Below are 17162 nucleotides of genomic sequence, written 5' to 3'. Positions count from 1 at the left end.
TAGTTTGGGTTTAATTCCAGGGGAAAATATAGTGAAGATAATAAATGTCAAAATTGGAGACTGATGGGTGGATGTATCCTTAATCTGTCCATTAATATTCAATTCACTATGCTTCCCCCTGGAATTAAACCCAAACAAATGGTAACCATATAAGATGTTAGTTATTCCTGTTCAGTCCTTGCATTTATTGAACATCTTCATTATGATGTATGCTAATTTACTGCTCATCCTCTATCTATGTATATGAACTGGTAATTTCCATTTAATTTTATAAGAAGCCTGCATGCACAGGAAAGTTTATACCCTGAATAAAACGTTGTTGGTCTTAAAGGTGCCACTGGACTCAAACTTTGTTCTGCTGCTTCAGACCAAAAGGGCTACCCACCTCAATCTTAGTTGAGTGCTTGACATATGATGGGGTTTGGGGGGGGGGGGCGCTCAATGGGAAAGGGGCATTTCAGCAACTGAGGGTTTTCTTTTTTTTTTAAGTTAACATTTTTGGGGTATTTTAACGAGCGGTGTTACCTTGCCTTTGTGTCCTGTGTCTGGCCTCACTGAAATGGGGGGGGGGGACATAACGGTGATAGGAAATGTCCGGGTTCTTCCCCTCCCCTCCCCTCCTCTCCCCCGGTTAGACCCTCGCAAGAAGCCGCCGCCCGGCGCGCGTGCCTCTGTCCGTGCGAGCGAGCGAAGGTAGCGTGAGACTCCGCCAATCACGGGTGAGGTCCCTGCCTCAAGGGGGCGGGCAGAGGCTTTGATGTCGGGCGTCCCGGGGTGGCCGGAGAGTCAGAGCGAAGCCGGCACCTCTCCTCCTTGTGCGGCGCGGGAGGGAGAGCAACGCGGGAAGGTGCGAATGCTTCTCGGTGGGAAGCGGCACGCACCGAGCGCAGGGCGGACAGCTTTGCGGTGCGAGGGCAGGGAGAAGAGGACAGGGCGGGCGCCGGGGACATGAATGAGCCGCGCTCTCCGCGGTCGGCCCAGCCGCTGAGGCAGCGTTGCTGAAGGCGAAGGACACGGCAGCGGCGGAGGAAACGGCGCAGGCTTCCCGGCAAAGGGAGGCACGGGAGCCATGCGGAGTCTCGAGTTGTTGGCGCGGGTGCTGTCCTTCCTCTCCATTCTCTTCGCGAGGACGTGGGAACTCCAGCTACATCCCAAGCAAGGTAAAGAAAAGGCAGCGGCTGCACAACCGCGGCTGCAGCGGGCGAGAGGGAAGCGCACCGGACCCCTCAACGCCACCCCGCGCTTCTCGGGGGCTGCAATTTGCGGCCGCGTAGGATCAGCGCGGCTTTCGAGGAACGCGGTGGCCAGCGCGCGTGCGCGATGGGGAGGGGGAGAGGCTTGCACGTGCGGAGAAAAAGGCGCTGCTTGGCGCTCGGGTCGTCTCTCCCAGAGCTTTCGGGGCGCCACAATCGCGCGTCCACACCTCCCCCGTAAGCCATTTTTCTTCACAGCGGATTGGGTTGCTTGCTCACGCAAACCTATACCTTGAACAAAACTTCGCTGGTCTTAAAAGTGCCATGCCCCTGGACTCAAACTTTATCTTACAAGAACGCTATCCTTTTCCATAGTGGTTGCACTTAGAGAAGTAACTTTTTCCTGCTTGTGTTTTAAGATGGAAAATATCTATAAAGTGGACAAATACACCCATTGGTGTTGGAAATGTCATAAGGGAGCATAAAACAAACCAACAAAAAACTTCAAATGATTTTTTTATATGTCACCTGTACATGGTAAATATTTTAAATGGGATGTGCACGCTTTGAATTTTTTAGTTGCCTGGAATGAGTAGCAATAATTAATACCCCTTCTCAAGTAGTAAGTGCTGGAGATGCAAATATTGGCACCTTCTTCTGTATATGGTGGACATTCAGTAATCTAAGTGAATTAAGATAAACTATTTAAATATATGAGTGACATTTGAGGTAAACAGATCAACAAAAACTCACCTTTGGTTCTTTTAGGGATACAGACTCCATCAGTATATAACAAATATAGAATATTGATTCTAGCAATGTTAGCAGTAACAAGAATCTTAATAGCTCAGTTGTGGTAGTGGTGGGGACTCTCCCAGATGTCATAAGAAAATTTGGTACATGGTGCAATGAACAGTCAAACAGCTCTGAATAGCTAAGAACATTTTCCCCAGAACAATAGCATCCATTTCAATATTCTAATACAGTGCAGATTGAGTGAGAGATTTCACTGTGTCCTTATTGCAGGTTATCGAGTTTATTAGACCACACATATTCAATTTTGCTAAAATATATATATTTACAAAGGGGAATCCATGAGGACTTACAGGAAGCATGTCCAGTGTGGCTGCTGATAGGCCCAGCACTGATTCTGGGTTGCACAGCTACCACAAGGCCCAGCACCAGTGCTACTAACTGCCACAGGAAAGTATGTTCTCTACACCAGTGCTGTCAGTGGCAGTGGACCTTGATCCAGTGATGGCCGTTTTACTTTGGGGGGGATTTAACCCCCCCATGTATTTTTTTAAAAATCAGGTTTTTCTGCATACCTGGGGAGTTTCTCTGGGTGTGCAGAAAGATTTGTTTAGTCTCTGTATGACCCAGACTTAGATATCCACAGATGAGGGCCACAGACAGCTATTAAAATATAAGGTAATAGTCTATATCAGCAGTCCACAACCTTTTGGCTGCTGCGGACCTCTGCTCCAGAGTGGGGGGAGAGGGCGGCCCAGGGGCCCGCGCACGTGCGGCAGTCCGCACATGCGCATTTGCGTCGCCGCCATGCTGGCGGCCGTGGCTCCCCCTCCCGGCCCCTCCGGGCCGCCAGCAAATCGGTCACCATAGCGGTCAATTAGCTTGCGGCTCTGCAAGCTTCTCTTCCCCCCTTCCGAAACAAGAAGCTTGCCGGGCTGCGAGCTAATCGACCGCTTTGGCGGCCGATTTGCTCGCGGCCTGGCGAGCTTCTCACTTTGGGGGGGGACGGAAGAAGGAGCCGCGGCCTGGCGCCAAGGCCTTCGCGGCCCGGCACCGGGCCGCGGCCTGCGGGTTGGGGACCACTGGTCTATATGAGGCACCACTGGATCCCCACTACCTCAAATATGGGGGTGAAGGTTTTTCTCTGGTTGCTTCTCCTACCTATAAACCGACTGTGAAGCAGAGAGTGCTCAGCTAGGCCTCAGAATGGGGGAATTACAAGCGCTTTGTGGTTATTCCTCCCCCAAGACATTTCCCTCCTATCCTGCTGGAATAACTACCTTTTATTCCTTAATGCAAGATCCTGCTGGGCCAAATGAGGAGCTGACTTCTTAGGGCAGGCTTTAATCTGCAGGGTCCCTCAGGGAGCAGTATTCTCCCTGATGCTATTTAATATCTACATGTACCTCATTTCCCAGCTGATCTGCAATTTCGGGTGGGGTTGCCAAAAATATGCAGATGACACCTAGTTATTTCTGTTAATGGACAGCCACCCTTCATCACCTCCAGACAATCTAGCCAGTTGCTTGGAGGCTGTGATAGGCTGGCTCAAGTGAAGTTAGCTGAAGTTAAATTCAACAAATATGGGGGTCCTCTGGCTGGGCCGGTATGCCAAGAGGCAGGTGGTGAGGATCCTGGCTCTTGATGGGGCCTAGCTCCTTGTCAGTGGAGGCCCAGATAGTGAATGTTGCTCACCTGACATTCTTCCATCTACACTAGGCACAACAACTAGCACAGCAACTTGACCTATCCAGGGTAATCCATGAAACTGTCACCCCTAGGCTGGACTTCTGCAACTCACCCTACACAGGGCTTCCCTTGAGACGCCAGCTGGTCTGAAATGCAGTGGTGTAGGTCTTTGCAGAGATCTGGTGGAGGGCACAGATGGCACTGGATTAGACTGGAAACCAGATTAGATTTAAGGTTTTAGTATTGAATTTCAAATCCCTAAAAGATCTGGAACCAGTTTATCTGAGACTAACTCTCCCATTATGTCCCCAAAGAGCATTATAGTCAATGGGTCAAAATCTGCTCAGGGTCCCTAGCCCCAAAGAGGCCTGGTGTCAGGTCTATGTTTGAGGCCAGGAATATATTTCCTACAACATCATCAGTTGACATCCTTTGAAGAAATCTATCAGAACAGGAAAGGAATACTCTTCGAATATTTAACTAGGCAAATGGGTTAGAGTCTAAATTGTTTTATGTAAAATGTGACTTTAAAACTATTATATTTTATGAATTGATGGTATCTACCCTAAGCCTCATTGGAAGGGCAGAATAGAAAAATTAAAATCAATTAATTCATTGATTGATTATATTTACAAGGATTCCCCGCCCCACAAGAAGTCAATTAGATTTTGATCATATCCATGTTTCTCTCCCAGCTGTCATTCTTCCTTGCCATGATGAAGCAGGTGTTCCTCATTGCAGCTGCTCCTGCTGTGGCTTTCAAGGGGCAGCCTCTCCTAAGGAACAGGCTTCCTCACGTGAGCCTGCTCTGTCTTTGTCTGGCTGCAAAGGAGTGTATGATGTCAAAAGGCGAGGTTAGGCCCAGGCTTATACTTCAGGCCCTGCCATCTACAGCAGCCTTTATCAACTTTTTAAACGTTGAGAACCCCCTAAACCAATCTTCAGGCTTCAAGAACACCTGGAAGTGATGTCAGCAGACCATACCTTCCTTCCATGCCCCCAGAAGTCATGTGTCACCAGAAGTGGCATCACCCAGACATTCCCACCGGATGTGACATTACCAGGCCACTCGTGCAGCACAGGAAGTAGCAGCAGAGAAATATTTTCAGATGATTTGGGAACAGAACCATATCTGCACTCTGGGCTGTCTACCAGTTTGGTCTTTTAAATCAAAGGGACCCTCAAATGCCACTCCACTGCCCCTCCTATGCCAGAAACAGGGTTGGAGCAGGTCCATCCACACTGTTTCCTCCCCCTGGCAGTTAAGTTAAAATGAGAGTATTTACCTCTCTGGACTCTAGTTGCTGCCACATGTGATGTTTCTCAGCCAGCATGGATTCATGTGGCCAGAACTCCCCTTCCTACTCCATCCAGGCCCATCAATGGCCATTTTTGGAGGGGGTTAACATGACCATATATGGTCATATCACCGATTATTTTTTAAACATTTAATATATATTAAAATCAATTAATTCCTACCCAGTTGGTGAAACCCTTCCAGGGCTGTTTGAGACCTGAAGGTTTTACAAAAACCTGTTGAAATAGCCTGACCTATAGGTTCAGGTACACTGGCAGCAACATACAGGGTTTATATGTAGGCCTTATAAAAAAAAAACATCAGATTGGGTATAAGCTTATCCTCTTCACCTGATTTCCTTTGGCAGATTGTAAGGAAACAATTGAGAAATGCTTCAATACGTTGTTTCTACCATTTAAAATATCTGTCTTTATGTTCTGTTGTAGGGATTTTGATGAAACATCTGTCGTCATATGAAATAGTAACACCCATGCGAGTGAATGAATTTGGAGAGGTTTTCCCTCACACGAACCATTTCAAAAGGAGGAAAAGGAGTACGTTAGCTGAGTCCATGCCTTTCAGGGCCCACTATCAGTTCAGAGCCTATGGGCAGGATTTCCAGCTGAATCTGAGTGCTGATACCAGCTTCATTGCTCCTCACTACACAGAGGTACACCTGGGGGCCACAGAAAGTCACCTTCCCTCTGATTTACATCACTGCTTCTACCGTGGACACGTTGATGCAAAGAAAACACACACAGCCGTCTTCAGCATCTGTGGTGGCCTGGTAAGCACTCATTTACTGTTTCTCCTAATGCATTCCCCTTTGCCTGAAGAATGGCTATTGAGAGCTGATGGCTGAGCCGGAACCTTTCTGCATTGCTAATTGCTGAGAGAGACAAATGTCGCTGCTTTTCAGCATAGGTGGTACTAGCCCTGGTGAAGTTATTTATTTGAGGCATGTGGCATTTGTGTAACTTCTACCTATGTTTTGGTTCTATTACGATTTAGGAGTTTAAACTTTATAGCTATTCTTGTTCAGTTATGACAATTGCTGCCCACCACAGCTGCCAGGCAAATCATGAACACTATCAGTGAAATCCTAAGAATACTTTCTTGGAAGTAAGCTCTATTAAATAAACCTTCATAGGATGCTCTATATATAGTTTCAGTTATATGTAAACCACTCTGAGCCTTTGGGGAGGGCGATATATAAATATGAATAAATAAATAAAAATAAATAAATGTTGGTTTGATCTGTTTAGGACTGCGGTCTAAATTACCCAATACTAGAAAAAAAGCCCATTTTATGGAGGCATAAAATGGGTGCTAGGCCCCCGGTCTCCAGGGAAGCCTTCACAGAGCGAAGGCTTCCCAGGGGCTGGGGTGGCGCAGGAAGTCAGGGGTGAGCAGGGGTGCTCTGGCGGCAGCGGGAACAGGCTGGCTGCATCAGAGAGGCGGCCAGGCTGTGTCCGGGGGCGGAAGAAGGGCAGCGACGACCCACTCACCAGGGAAGGACGTCTTGTGGCAGGGCTCGGAGCAGCCTCGGCGCGGCAGGGAGGTGGCGAGGCTGTCCTCGTTGCTGGCAGAAGGTCTGCGGCGAGGCGGGGAGGCGGGCAGGAATGGGCGAGGCATGGAGTTGGCGGGGGACGTACTGGGGAGCAGGTGCGGGCAGTGGCTGCGAAGGGCGGCGGCGACAGGCAGGATCCGGCCGGCATCTGCGAGGTGCGGCAAAGGACGGCGGTGACAGCCAAGCTGCGGGCAGCAGCGGCAACGTCCGGCGAAGGGTGGGGGTGAAGGGTGAGCTCGATGCGGCACCGGTTTTTTGGAGGCTAGTAGGGGGGGTGGGCAGGAAGGAGCAGGAGCAGGGTCCCTGCTCCTTTCCCACCAGGGAGGAGAAGTCTGGGAGAGGACTATCCGGCTCGGAGGTCTTCTCAGAGTGAGCGGCGAGGCTGGGCTAAGCGGCCAATGGGGAGCCGCGCAAAGCGGTCAATGGGGAGCCGCTTGGTCCCTGAGTGACACTCGGAAGGGTGAATCAGGAGCTGCTTCGCGGCTCCTGATTTGCCCTTCTGAGTTTTTATCTCAGACAGGGCCCGCCCTAACTCCTCCCCAACAGCCCTTACTCCTTTATTTAATCCTGCGGAGAGGATTAAAGATATGGATGGGGAACTGAAGCGGAAACTGGCTTGCACACATTTGTGGCAAAATTAGAAACTGAATGCACATTTCCCAAATTGTGGCATCATCAGTTGTCCAAGGTGTGGACTCATGGCAGTTATATCTGAGTATTTTCTATAGGCAACTAGCCAAGATGCAGTGAACTGTATTCCTGAGTTTGCAGACTAGGAACGGTATGAACAATCTGGATTATGTTTTTGCCACATTAAATTTATGATAATGCAGGAACAGCTCAGGTCTTTTGAATTTCAACCTGATTAGAAATTACAATTCAACTATGTGTTTATGCCCAGTTGTTGTTTTTATTGCATCAGCAGAATCTTGTTCTGATTTTTGTGGAAAGAAGTGTTTTCTGTGTTGATATAAAGAATACTGATGTCTCTAAATCTTGGGTTTTTTTGGAAGCTTATATAGAATAGGATATTCACCTATTTTGTTATTTTATTGTTCTACACTTCTGGTATATGTATAGACTAGGTAACTACAGTAGTCATCTAAATTCCACTAAAGTCAGCAAATGTATATATAAGCAAACATAGATGATGGATTTCAGTTGGTCATGAGTCCCATTGATTTAACTTGAGTAAAAGTATTTGAATATTGTACTATTTGCTTGTGTGTTGTTTTGCTTGTAAGAATTCATATTAGCTGTGTTTGAAATGGATAGTTCCACATGGCTTTGTTTCCTCAAATGGAGAAAAGCATATTTCTCATTTTAATGTGAGTTTCCATACAACATCATGCTCGTGAGCAGAAATGGTGTATCTGTAGGGATTTTATCCTTTGAGCCACTTCAAGGAAAAGCTTCCCTTAATCTGGTGGAGGAGGCAAAGGACGGCCTCTGGGTGGAGTGTCCATGTGGATTCTCCACCTACAGCCAGTATAGGCAAATGAACAGAGCTAAGCTCTGCTATCAAAATATTGAAGCTGAGTTCTGCATTTTCTCTCATTTATAGCCCTTCATAGGGAACTCCCCACCTTACTTGGCTCAATTGCAGTGTCTCAGAGTGGCTAACAATTGCTAACCCTTCCTCTCTCCACAACAGACACCTCATGAAGTAAGTGAGGCTGAGAGAGTTCTGAGAAATATGAGTGGCCCAAGGTCATCCACCTGGCTGCATGTGGGAGAGTGGGGAAGCAAACCTGGTTCTCCAGATTAGAGGCCATCTTAACTACTATACCAGGCTGGCTCACAGACTTTTGTGAGAAGAATGCATGGACAGCCAGCTGTCACCCTATGTAATCTTTTTTTTTTTTAATGGTGGATTTTCAAAAATAATTTTTGCATATTTTCTTGGTATTTTAGGACTCTTATAAAAGTATGGCTAATTATTATTGAAATTAATTACTTTTTATCCCAGTTAATATTAAATTAATTGTATTTATATTTAAAGTGTATAATTACTGTTGACATATTTTAAATGTTTATCTTCCCCTGATGAGTAGCATTTCTTACTCAAAATATGTTGGGATTAATATTTGATATCTTACTGTACATGAAGAACTTCTGAGAAGTTGTGGTTTACAATTTTGGTTTGTTTGCATTTGAATTGCTTCATTCTTGAGTATATAGAAACCGAATTGTAGACCTGGAAATAGAAGAAGAGTTGGTTCTTATATGCTGCTTTTCTCTACCCGAAGGTGGCTCAAAGTGGCTTCCAGTCGCCTTCCCTTTCCTCTCCCCACAACAGACACCCTGTGAGGTGGGTGAGGCTGAGGAAGCCCTGATATTCCTGCTCAGTCAGAACAGTTTTATCAGTGCCATGGCAAGCCCAAGGTCACCCAGCTGGTTGCATGTGGGGGAGCGCAGAATCGAACCCGGCATGCCAGATTAGAAGTCTGCATTCCTAACCACTACACCAAACTGATTGTCTTCCTTTTAAGATATAGTTGCTGTTCCTGCTGACTTCATCTGTTAACAGTTTTGTATTTTATCATTTCATGCATTTCTGCTAGTGAAGTGGCAAAATGTTAATAAACCTGATTCTGCTGTACAGTGGCTTTCTGTTATCTAGTTGTAAACTTAACTGTTTTCTATGTGGAGAAAGTGAGGAAGTTAGAGGGTGGTATTGCCAAATCTGTGAAGCTCTCACTTTTGTTGCTGTTCCACAGTGAGCCCTCAAGCTTTCACAGAGTTATGTCCGTTCACACAAAATCCTGGTTACAGAGAGACTAGTACACAGAGCTGTATTCCTTGGCCAGCCAGACTTTAAACTGTGGGTAGCTAAAGGGGCCAGAACAAGTTGAGTGGAGGGAGGCATGCTATCTTTGTTCCCTGAACCTTAAAACTAAAGGATCATCATCCACCCTCATCTTCACACACTGGCCTGGGCTTTAAGATATAATAGATACCCAATACCACAACCTCAGTACCACATTCAGAGCCAGTTCCCACTTGTGAGCCCTTTTACTCATCAACTTCCGCAGATGCAGTTGTAGTGATATAGCACCATAGCCCAAGCTCTCTGAGAATACACATCTTACATCTCCTGGGCATTATTACCGTGTTTACTCATTGTGAAGAGTAGAGAAACACCTTGCATATAAAGCTAGTTATCAATAATTATAGATTAGGATTTAAAAAAAAAACCCTCCTAAACCTACAGGAACTTTTTTCTTTCACTGCAAATCAGTTATTTCCATTACTGCTTCATATAAATCAAAAGGCAATTAAATATGAGCAGCATTTTTGAGCCCTGTGATGACAATTATGTCATCCAGTTTCACATATTTATGAGTAACTTCAATGGATCAATGCAGGAAATGTCAAAGGAAAATAAAAAAGAACTTAGAAAAATCTTTAGGAAAATTGTCAATTAAAATTTAAAACATTCTCTGAATACATGTTCTGCCTGCAAATAATCAGAAATGTATCTAGAGGACTATTGGTTACTTGAATATAATATACTTTCAAAGTGCTGCATAAGTTCAGTCTTCAGAAAATATATGCGTGGAGAACTGTATAACTTGAACACTTAGGTACTATGGCTGCAATCTTGCATTTGGATGTTACTGGTGCTTATGTTACATTTGAATAAATGTTTGCTACTCTGACTGCAGCTTGATTGCCCCTAAAAAGGCCCATGCTGTGTATATTAATAGCTGCTGTGAATGTAACAGAATCTCTGTATGGAAAGCGCTTCCATTGAAATAAGATCTTGCTCAGATAGCCATGTGTGATAACCTGTATCCAGGAAACATATAATTTCTTAGGTGGAAGTGTTTTTCTAGAAAGTTTTGTTATATTTGAAGTGGTCATAAGAGTACAATTTGAACATAAGTGAATTAAAAATATGGTTTCATTTGAAATACTTTTAAACCTGTGATGCAGACTATTTTTTAGTATGTCTGATCATTTACAGGCAGATATAATACAGAGATAACTCTAGAGGTGCAAACTAACATTTTTCTAAGTTCTGTATTTTTCTCTTACTTTCACTTCATTGGTCAGTTTTAGCTCCCTACAAAAATGGGCAACCAGATCTACGAGGATTTCACTGACTGCACATGGATCAAAATGGCCTCTCATACATAGACCAGACAGAAAACAAAGAGGTAAAACATTCATTGTTATTTAATTGAGTTGATACACAAGACTGTTAAGAAATGCAGGATGAATGCATCTATACAGTCAGCTGTAATCTCATTAGTGTCCTCATTATTCACTCTGAAGTTTAAGGAAGGTTTATACCTGCAGAAGGACTCATTGTATTACAGAATACAAGATGCTAGGACAACATTATTACTGCTACAATGATTATTAAAAAATCCATTTGGTCCCCTGGGATCCTGTACAGAATGACACAGCTTCCATCAGAAGTGCTTGCACATAAATCTATAATAGATAAACATGTGAGACCCAGATGGCCGTGGAGAAAGAATGTTCATGGCATGTTTGACAGGCCATCAACGGTCAATGCCTAATAGAGCCTGAGAACTTTTGAGCGATAGAACTTTTGACAGAACAAAATTCTGTTGAGAGAGTCAGTTAAGGAATGACAGTTAAGAACTGACAATTGAAGAAGGGTCAGTTAAGCACTGACTCTGAACTGGAAAGGAAGCTAAGAGAGTGACCGTTTACACGCTGGGAACTTCAGTGCCCCAGCTCCTGTGCAGGAGCACAAATTGGGGCTGGATGAGGTGCACTGGGCCAAATGCTCCCCTGTGCGGGTGCAGGAAGAGGTGGGGCAACCTGGCATGGCTAAAACTCCAGCCTGCAACCCAGCATGAAACCTCCAGTGCATAGACGGTCAGTGTGTGTATCAAGGAGGATCCTATTTCAAACCAAAAAAGGGAAATAACTTCTAGTAAAGAGAAGTGATTCCTGCCCACGTAAGAAGGGTAATAGCTTTTAGAAAAGAAGAGTGCAAGAATGATTTCAGGAACTTGGTTGTATGTTCTTGCACATTAATATTTGTGTCAATGAAACCCAGAAACCTATGTTTGAATGCTTAAGCAGAAACTAAAAGCCTCTCTTCTCAACATTTTGTTGTATGGCACAAGTACTTATTGTTGGCAAGAAGTTATCTTGTGTTTGTGTGAATACAAATTTACCTCAGTTTTATTATCTATTCACCTCATACATCCTACACCTGATTTCACCTGACCTTCTTGCCCCAAAGAAACATTGTGTTCAAAAGTCTCTCATATGCCATTTCAAAAGCAGAGTATAAGAAGGTGATTTTGTTTCTTCCCTCAGATCCCTGGGCTGGGCCATAAACGGACTGTGGCTCAGTGGTAGAGTACCTGCTTGATATTCAGAAAGCCGTAGGTTCAATCCACAGCATCTCTAGTTAAAAGGATCAGGGATGAGGTGATGTGAAAGACCTCAGCCTTCGATCTTGGAGAGCCACTTCTGGTTTGAGTAGACAATACTGACTTAGACAGTTTACACACTGGGAACTTCACTGCCCCAGGTCCCGTGCAGGAGCACAAATCGGGGGTGGATGAGGTGCACCAGGCCAAATGCTCCCTTGTGTGGGTACAGGAAGAGGCGGGGCAACCTTCTATGACTAAAACTCCAGCCTGCAGCCCAGCATGAAACCTCCAGTGCATAAACAGTTTTAGATGGACCAAGGTTCTGATTCAGTTTAAGGCAGCTTCATGTGTTCAAGTTCCTGGTAACCTTGGTCTGCTCACACTCTCTCAGTTCTGCAAGGTAGCTGGCCCTGTTCCAGTGTTGAAGGGAATAAACAGGTGAGTTTAGCAGATGTGTGAGGAGAAGTAAGTGGCATTTAAAAATATATATACCGTATAAAGATGTTTAATCTAAGGCTGTTTCTGCATGAGGAATCCGCCCAGTGATAGCCTCCGATTGCTGGTGGCTTTAAAGCTGCCTCCTACGTGATGTGGGTGTGGTGCAAGTGGTGCAGTCGTGGGTGTGGTGCAAGTTTTAGCTCGATTTGCCTCATGATGAGGAAATCAGCAAAACATGATTCACCACCTCCTAGCATGCTTCCAGTAGGGAGCATCCAGGGGCATCCCCATATGTAGGGGGAGACACACGACAGTCTCGCCAGCGTTATCCTGCCCTTGCATCCGCCCTCCCCTCTCCATTTCCTGCTCTGAGTAATTTGATTTTAAAATGGCGCTATCCTTTTGAGGCTCCCAAACCACTGCTGAGAGTTGATTGGTTGCCTCCGGTGATTGACGGGCTGGTGAGCTGCTGCCCGAGCCAGCATTGCCATCAATATATTCTCCATTGTGAAATGCTGTCCTTTCGCAAAGATAGAGGGGAAGTGGTAGAAAGGTGTGCTGCTTGGTGGGTTTACAGAGGTCACAATGGGATGTTTGTAGGACGTGGATTGGCTGTCGCTCGAACAGCAGGCGCCAAAATGACAGGAAAAACTGAATCCCTATAGTAAGTCCAATTCAATGTGTCAATGTAGTGCTGTTAACGCATAGCAATGAATAATTCTTTTTTTTAAATTAAATTTCTGTACTCAAGGGATGAGAGCCTCTTGTGGCGCAGAGTGGTAAGGCAGCCGTCTGAAAGCTTTGCCCATGAGGCTGGGAGTTCGATCCCAGCAGCCGGCTCAAGGTTGACTCAGCCTTCCATCCTTCCGAGGTCGGTAAAATGAGTACCCAGCTTGCTGGGGGGTAAACGGTAATGACTGGGGAAGGCACTGGCAAACCACCCCGTATTGAGTCTTCCATGAAAACTCTGGAGGGCGTCACCCCAAGGGTCAGACATGACCCGGTGCTTGCACAGGGGATACCTTTACCTTTACTCAAGGGATCTTTTGAGGCCTCAAAACCACCGTTGAGAGTTGATTGGTTGCCTCCTCACATTCTTTAAAGAAGTCCACCCTCCCTCCCAGAAAACAAGCAGTTATATTCCTTAGTAAACGCTGAGGCTATTCCACTAGAATTTCCTTCAATCCAAATCTAGAAGGACTAAATTAACATCTGAAATTATAATTTGAAGTAAAGGGCAGTCTGAGACATCTGAGAAACTCCCTATCAGCAAGACCTATTGCCCCTATTCAGTGTGATTGGGTAAAGTTTTAGCCCATGCTATTCACTTAGGGTTCTAGTGACAAAGTGTTGGAAATGAGGGAATAAACAGGTGAATTTAGTAGAGGAGTGAGAAAGCCAGTGCACTATTCTCTTCATATACCTAAAAGGGTAAGCACAGTTTCCACAAACAAATGTATGTAAATAGGAAGTTTTATTTTAAAAGGGGATTAAAAATAATTAAAAGGAAAGTATGAGGGTAGAATGCCAGCAGGGGGTTGGGGGCTATCTTTAATTGGTGAATACATATCCTTTTGCACCCAGAAGCCATACCTGGAAAGGGAAGGGGGGGAGGGCTCTTGGTAGCTACCACATGGAGCTACCACAGTTCTGTAGGGCCTGAAAAATGGAATTTGGTGGAGGTCAATAACAACATTTATTGGGATCCCAGAACCCCCTCCCATCCAGATATGCTCACTCTACGGGGCATGCTACTATGGTCAAACATTCTATTGCCTATGTTATGTTACAATTTTTGTTGATACCATTGCATTGTTATTGATGCAGTTATTGAACATGTATTCCATTATGCAATTCATGTTCTCTGTAAACCACCCTGAGCTGCAAGGGAGGGTGGTGTATACATTTTCGAAGTAAATATAATAAAATAAATAGTGATTTTATCTGTAAATAGATGGGATGTGAACCTGTGTACTGGCTGCCTGTTGGCTTGCCTGCCTGGTGTAAAAGAACAAACATTACTTGTGGTCTAGATAGGCTGGTAGACAGTACTGGGGAAGAACCAGTAGTCATGGTACACCAGTGATGTGGGGAAGTGTGGTCCTACAAGAAAAATGTAGGCTGCTATGCAGGAGTTTAAGGCCAGGATATCCAAGGTAGCCTTTTCAGAAATGCTGCCTGTTCCTTGCACAGGCCCAGCTAGGCAGCCACAAATTAGAAGTCTCAATGTATGAATTAGATATTGGTTAAGTTAGTTAGGTACTGAAATGTATTTTGGAACAAGCAGGACCTCTACAAAAGAGATAGCCTCAACTTTTCCTGAGCAGGAATCAGGCCTGCAGCCACTTAAAATCAAAAGCAGTTTTTTCACTAAATCTTGGGGGAAAGTTGGCAGCAGATGATGTATCTGATTCGGGTTGGCTCATCTCTAACTGATGAAAGGGTAGCTATTACTGTTCTAGGGGGAAATGAATTAGGACTGGCCAATGAGAGGTTGACAAATAATATTGACTGCTTGGCAAGGTCAAAAGGCCACAGGTTGCAGGCCTAATGTGTCTGGGAAATTATAGATGTTTATATACAAACAGTAGAAGTGTCTGAGGTAAAATGAGGGAGCTGGCATGCTTAGTGTCAGAGGGGAACATAGGCATTTTGGAAACTTGGTGGGATGAGGATAATGGGATACATTAAGGGTCAAAGGTGGACTTGCTCTTTATGTCAGAGTTCTGTCTACTTCAGAACCACCAATTTTGGGAGGGGTATTGAAAGACCTGAGTTGGATTGATTTGAGGATCTCCTAGGATGGGTGGACAGATTAAAAACTGACAAATCACCAGACCCAGATAACATGGAATCTACCACTAAAATCTGCCTCCATTATCGAGGATGGAAGTTAGCTAATGTGACTCCCATATTTTAATAAGATTCCAGAGGTGGAAATTACAGGCTGGTCATTCTAACATTGATACTGGGTAAGTTGGTGGAATCCATTATTAAAGGCATACTGATGAACAAAACCTATTGAAGAAGAATCAACATGGATTCAGTAAGGAAGATCTGATCTCACAAATCTTTTACAATTATTTCAGGGGTGAACAAGCATGTGGACAAAGGTGACCCAGTAGATGATGTTTAGCTAGACTTCTAGAAAGCTTTTGATAAAACTCCTCATCAAAGGTGCCTGAGTAAACTCAGCAATATGGGAGAAGATGACGAGTCCTCTTGCGAATTAAAAACTGGTTAATTAACAGGACACAGAAAATGAGTATAAATGGGCAGTTTTCACAGTGGAGAGTGGTAAACAGTGGAGTACTGCAGGGCTTGATACTAGATCTGGTGCTTTTTAACTTGCTCATTAATTATTTGGTGTCGGGAGCAATCAGTGATGTAGTTAAGTTTGCAGATGACAGTATATTTTTCACGGTGGTCTAACTAGGGAGACCTGTGAGGCCCTCCAGAGGGATATGTCAAAGCCAGAAAAGTGGGAATCAGTATGACAAATGTGAGCAAGTGCAAAGTAATGTACATTGGAGCCAACAATCCTAACTATAAAAACATATTGATGGGGTCTGAATTGGTGGTAACTAACGAAGAGTCATGATAGACAATTCACTGAAAATTTTGATTCAGTATGTGACTGCAATAAAAATGGCAAATGCTATGCTGAGGAACATTAGTAAGAGACTTGAAAATAAATCGGCCAGTATCATCATGCCTGTATATAAATCTTTAGTGTGGCTTCATTTGGAATACCATGTGCAGTTATGTTCATCACACCTCAAATGATTATAGCATTGGAAAAGGGGCAAAAAGGGGCAACTAAAATGATTAAGGGGATGGCCGCACTTGCCTCTCCCCTGTTCTAACACATTTTGTTATAGATGTAGATAGATTCAGTGATAGCTCCCTGATGGTGCCAAAAATGGGAAACAAAACTTTATTTGAGAAGTTGTTCTTTTTCAAAGCAACTTACATGCAATCACCACACTATTTTCATAGCAGTAATAGGGAAGGTAATGGTGGCTTGCAGGCTGAGGTGGGGGTGGAATGGAGCTGGTGAGTCCTGCTCGGGCATTGGGCTCTGAGCAGCCTTACCAATAACATTTTACTAGAGTCTGTTGTATTTTTTTTTGCACAGACTTTATTACTAGTCTTTAAATAAATACACTTCCATTCTTTATAATGAAATCTTCTGTTTACATTTTCTTCACCATCCTGAATACTACTGTGTAGAGTTACACATTCTTGTAAGCCATATACCTGACTTAATGTATATCCCTACCTGCATGCAGTGGAATCCTCACTAGGTCCTAAAACATGTCTATTATTTAGTAGACCTAGGCTATCACTTGGAAAGTAAGTTGCTAAGCCTTCTTTAACATTAATATCCTACTTTCCTTTCCCTTTATTCAGAATTAAAATATGGTTTTCTTTGTATGGTGTGGTATGCAGAATAATTTGTAAATATAATTTATAGCAATCTTAAAAATGTCATATTACAGAAAACTTTATTGTATTTTGTAAGATAGTAACTAACATTTTGTTGTGCAGTGTCTGTGTCTTGACAAGTTTCATTTGAACATCTATTTGTTGCCATTTTTTTAAGTTACACAAAAGCATCTAAAGTGCATACCTAGTGAGTTTTAACATAATTTAAGTCTGCTTGCTGAAGTCCAATGGATTTTAATATGTTTCCCTCTTTTTCTCATAGAATCTTAGAAGATCCTTTCAGCATGCTTGCTTCCTTTTTGAATATTGTGTACACAAATCAAAAGGGCTTTTGTCCGTCTCATGCATGTATAACTCCTATTGAAGTAAATAGGATTTAAACTTGCACATAGAAAGGCAGAATTTGA

The 17162-nt window shown here is 44.1% G+C and overlaps 1 protein-coding gene across 5 annotated transcripts in view; it reads left to right on the top strand.

The window, feature by feature from the left end:
- Positions 1-748: 748 nt before the first annotated feature.
- ADAMTS20 (ADAM metallopeptidase with thrombospondin type 1 motif 20) overlaps positions 749-17162 on the top strand; it is a 96613-nt gene continuing 80199 nt past the window's right edge. For 4 of the 5 annotated variants that reach the window (XM_077338601.1, XM_077338602.1, XM_077338600.1 and 1 more), the window contains exons 1-2: positions 749-1160; positions 5379-5719. In XM_077338601.1, coding sequence (XP_077194716.1) covers positions 1070-1160; positions 5379-5719 — 432 coding nt within the window. In that variant the 5' untranslated portion in view covers positions 749-1069. Of the gene's footprint in view, positions 1161-5378; positions 5720-10561; positions 10666-17162 lie in introns of those variants that run through there. The other variant, XM_077338603.1, reaches the window with a different exon arrangement.

This window comes from Paroedura picta, chromosome 5 (genome assembly GCF_049243985.1).
Source record: "Paroedura picta isolate Pp20150507F chromosome 5, Ppicta_v3.0, whole genome shotgun sequence".
Lineage (NCBI taxonomy): Eukaryota > Metazoa > Chordata > Lepidosauria > Squamata > Gekkonidae > Paroedura > Paroedura picta.
The sequence above is the reverse complement of the archived record's forward strand: the minus strand, read 5'-3'. Positions and strand labels throughout refer to the sequence as shown.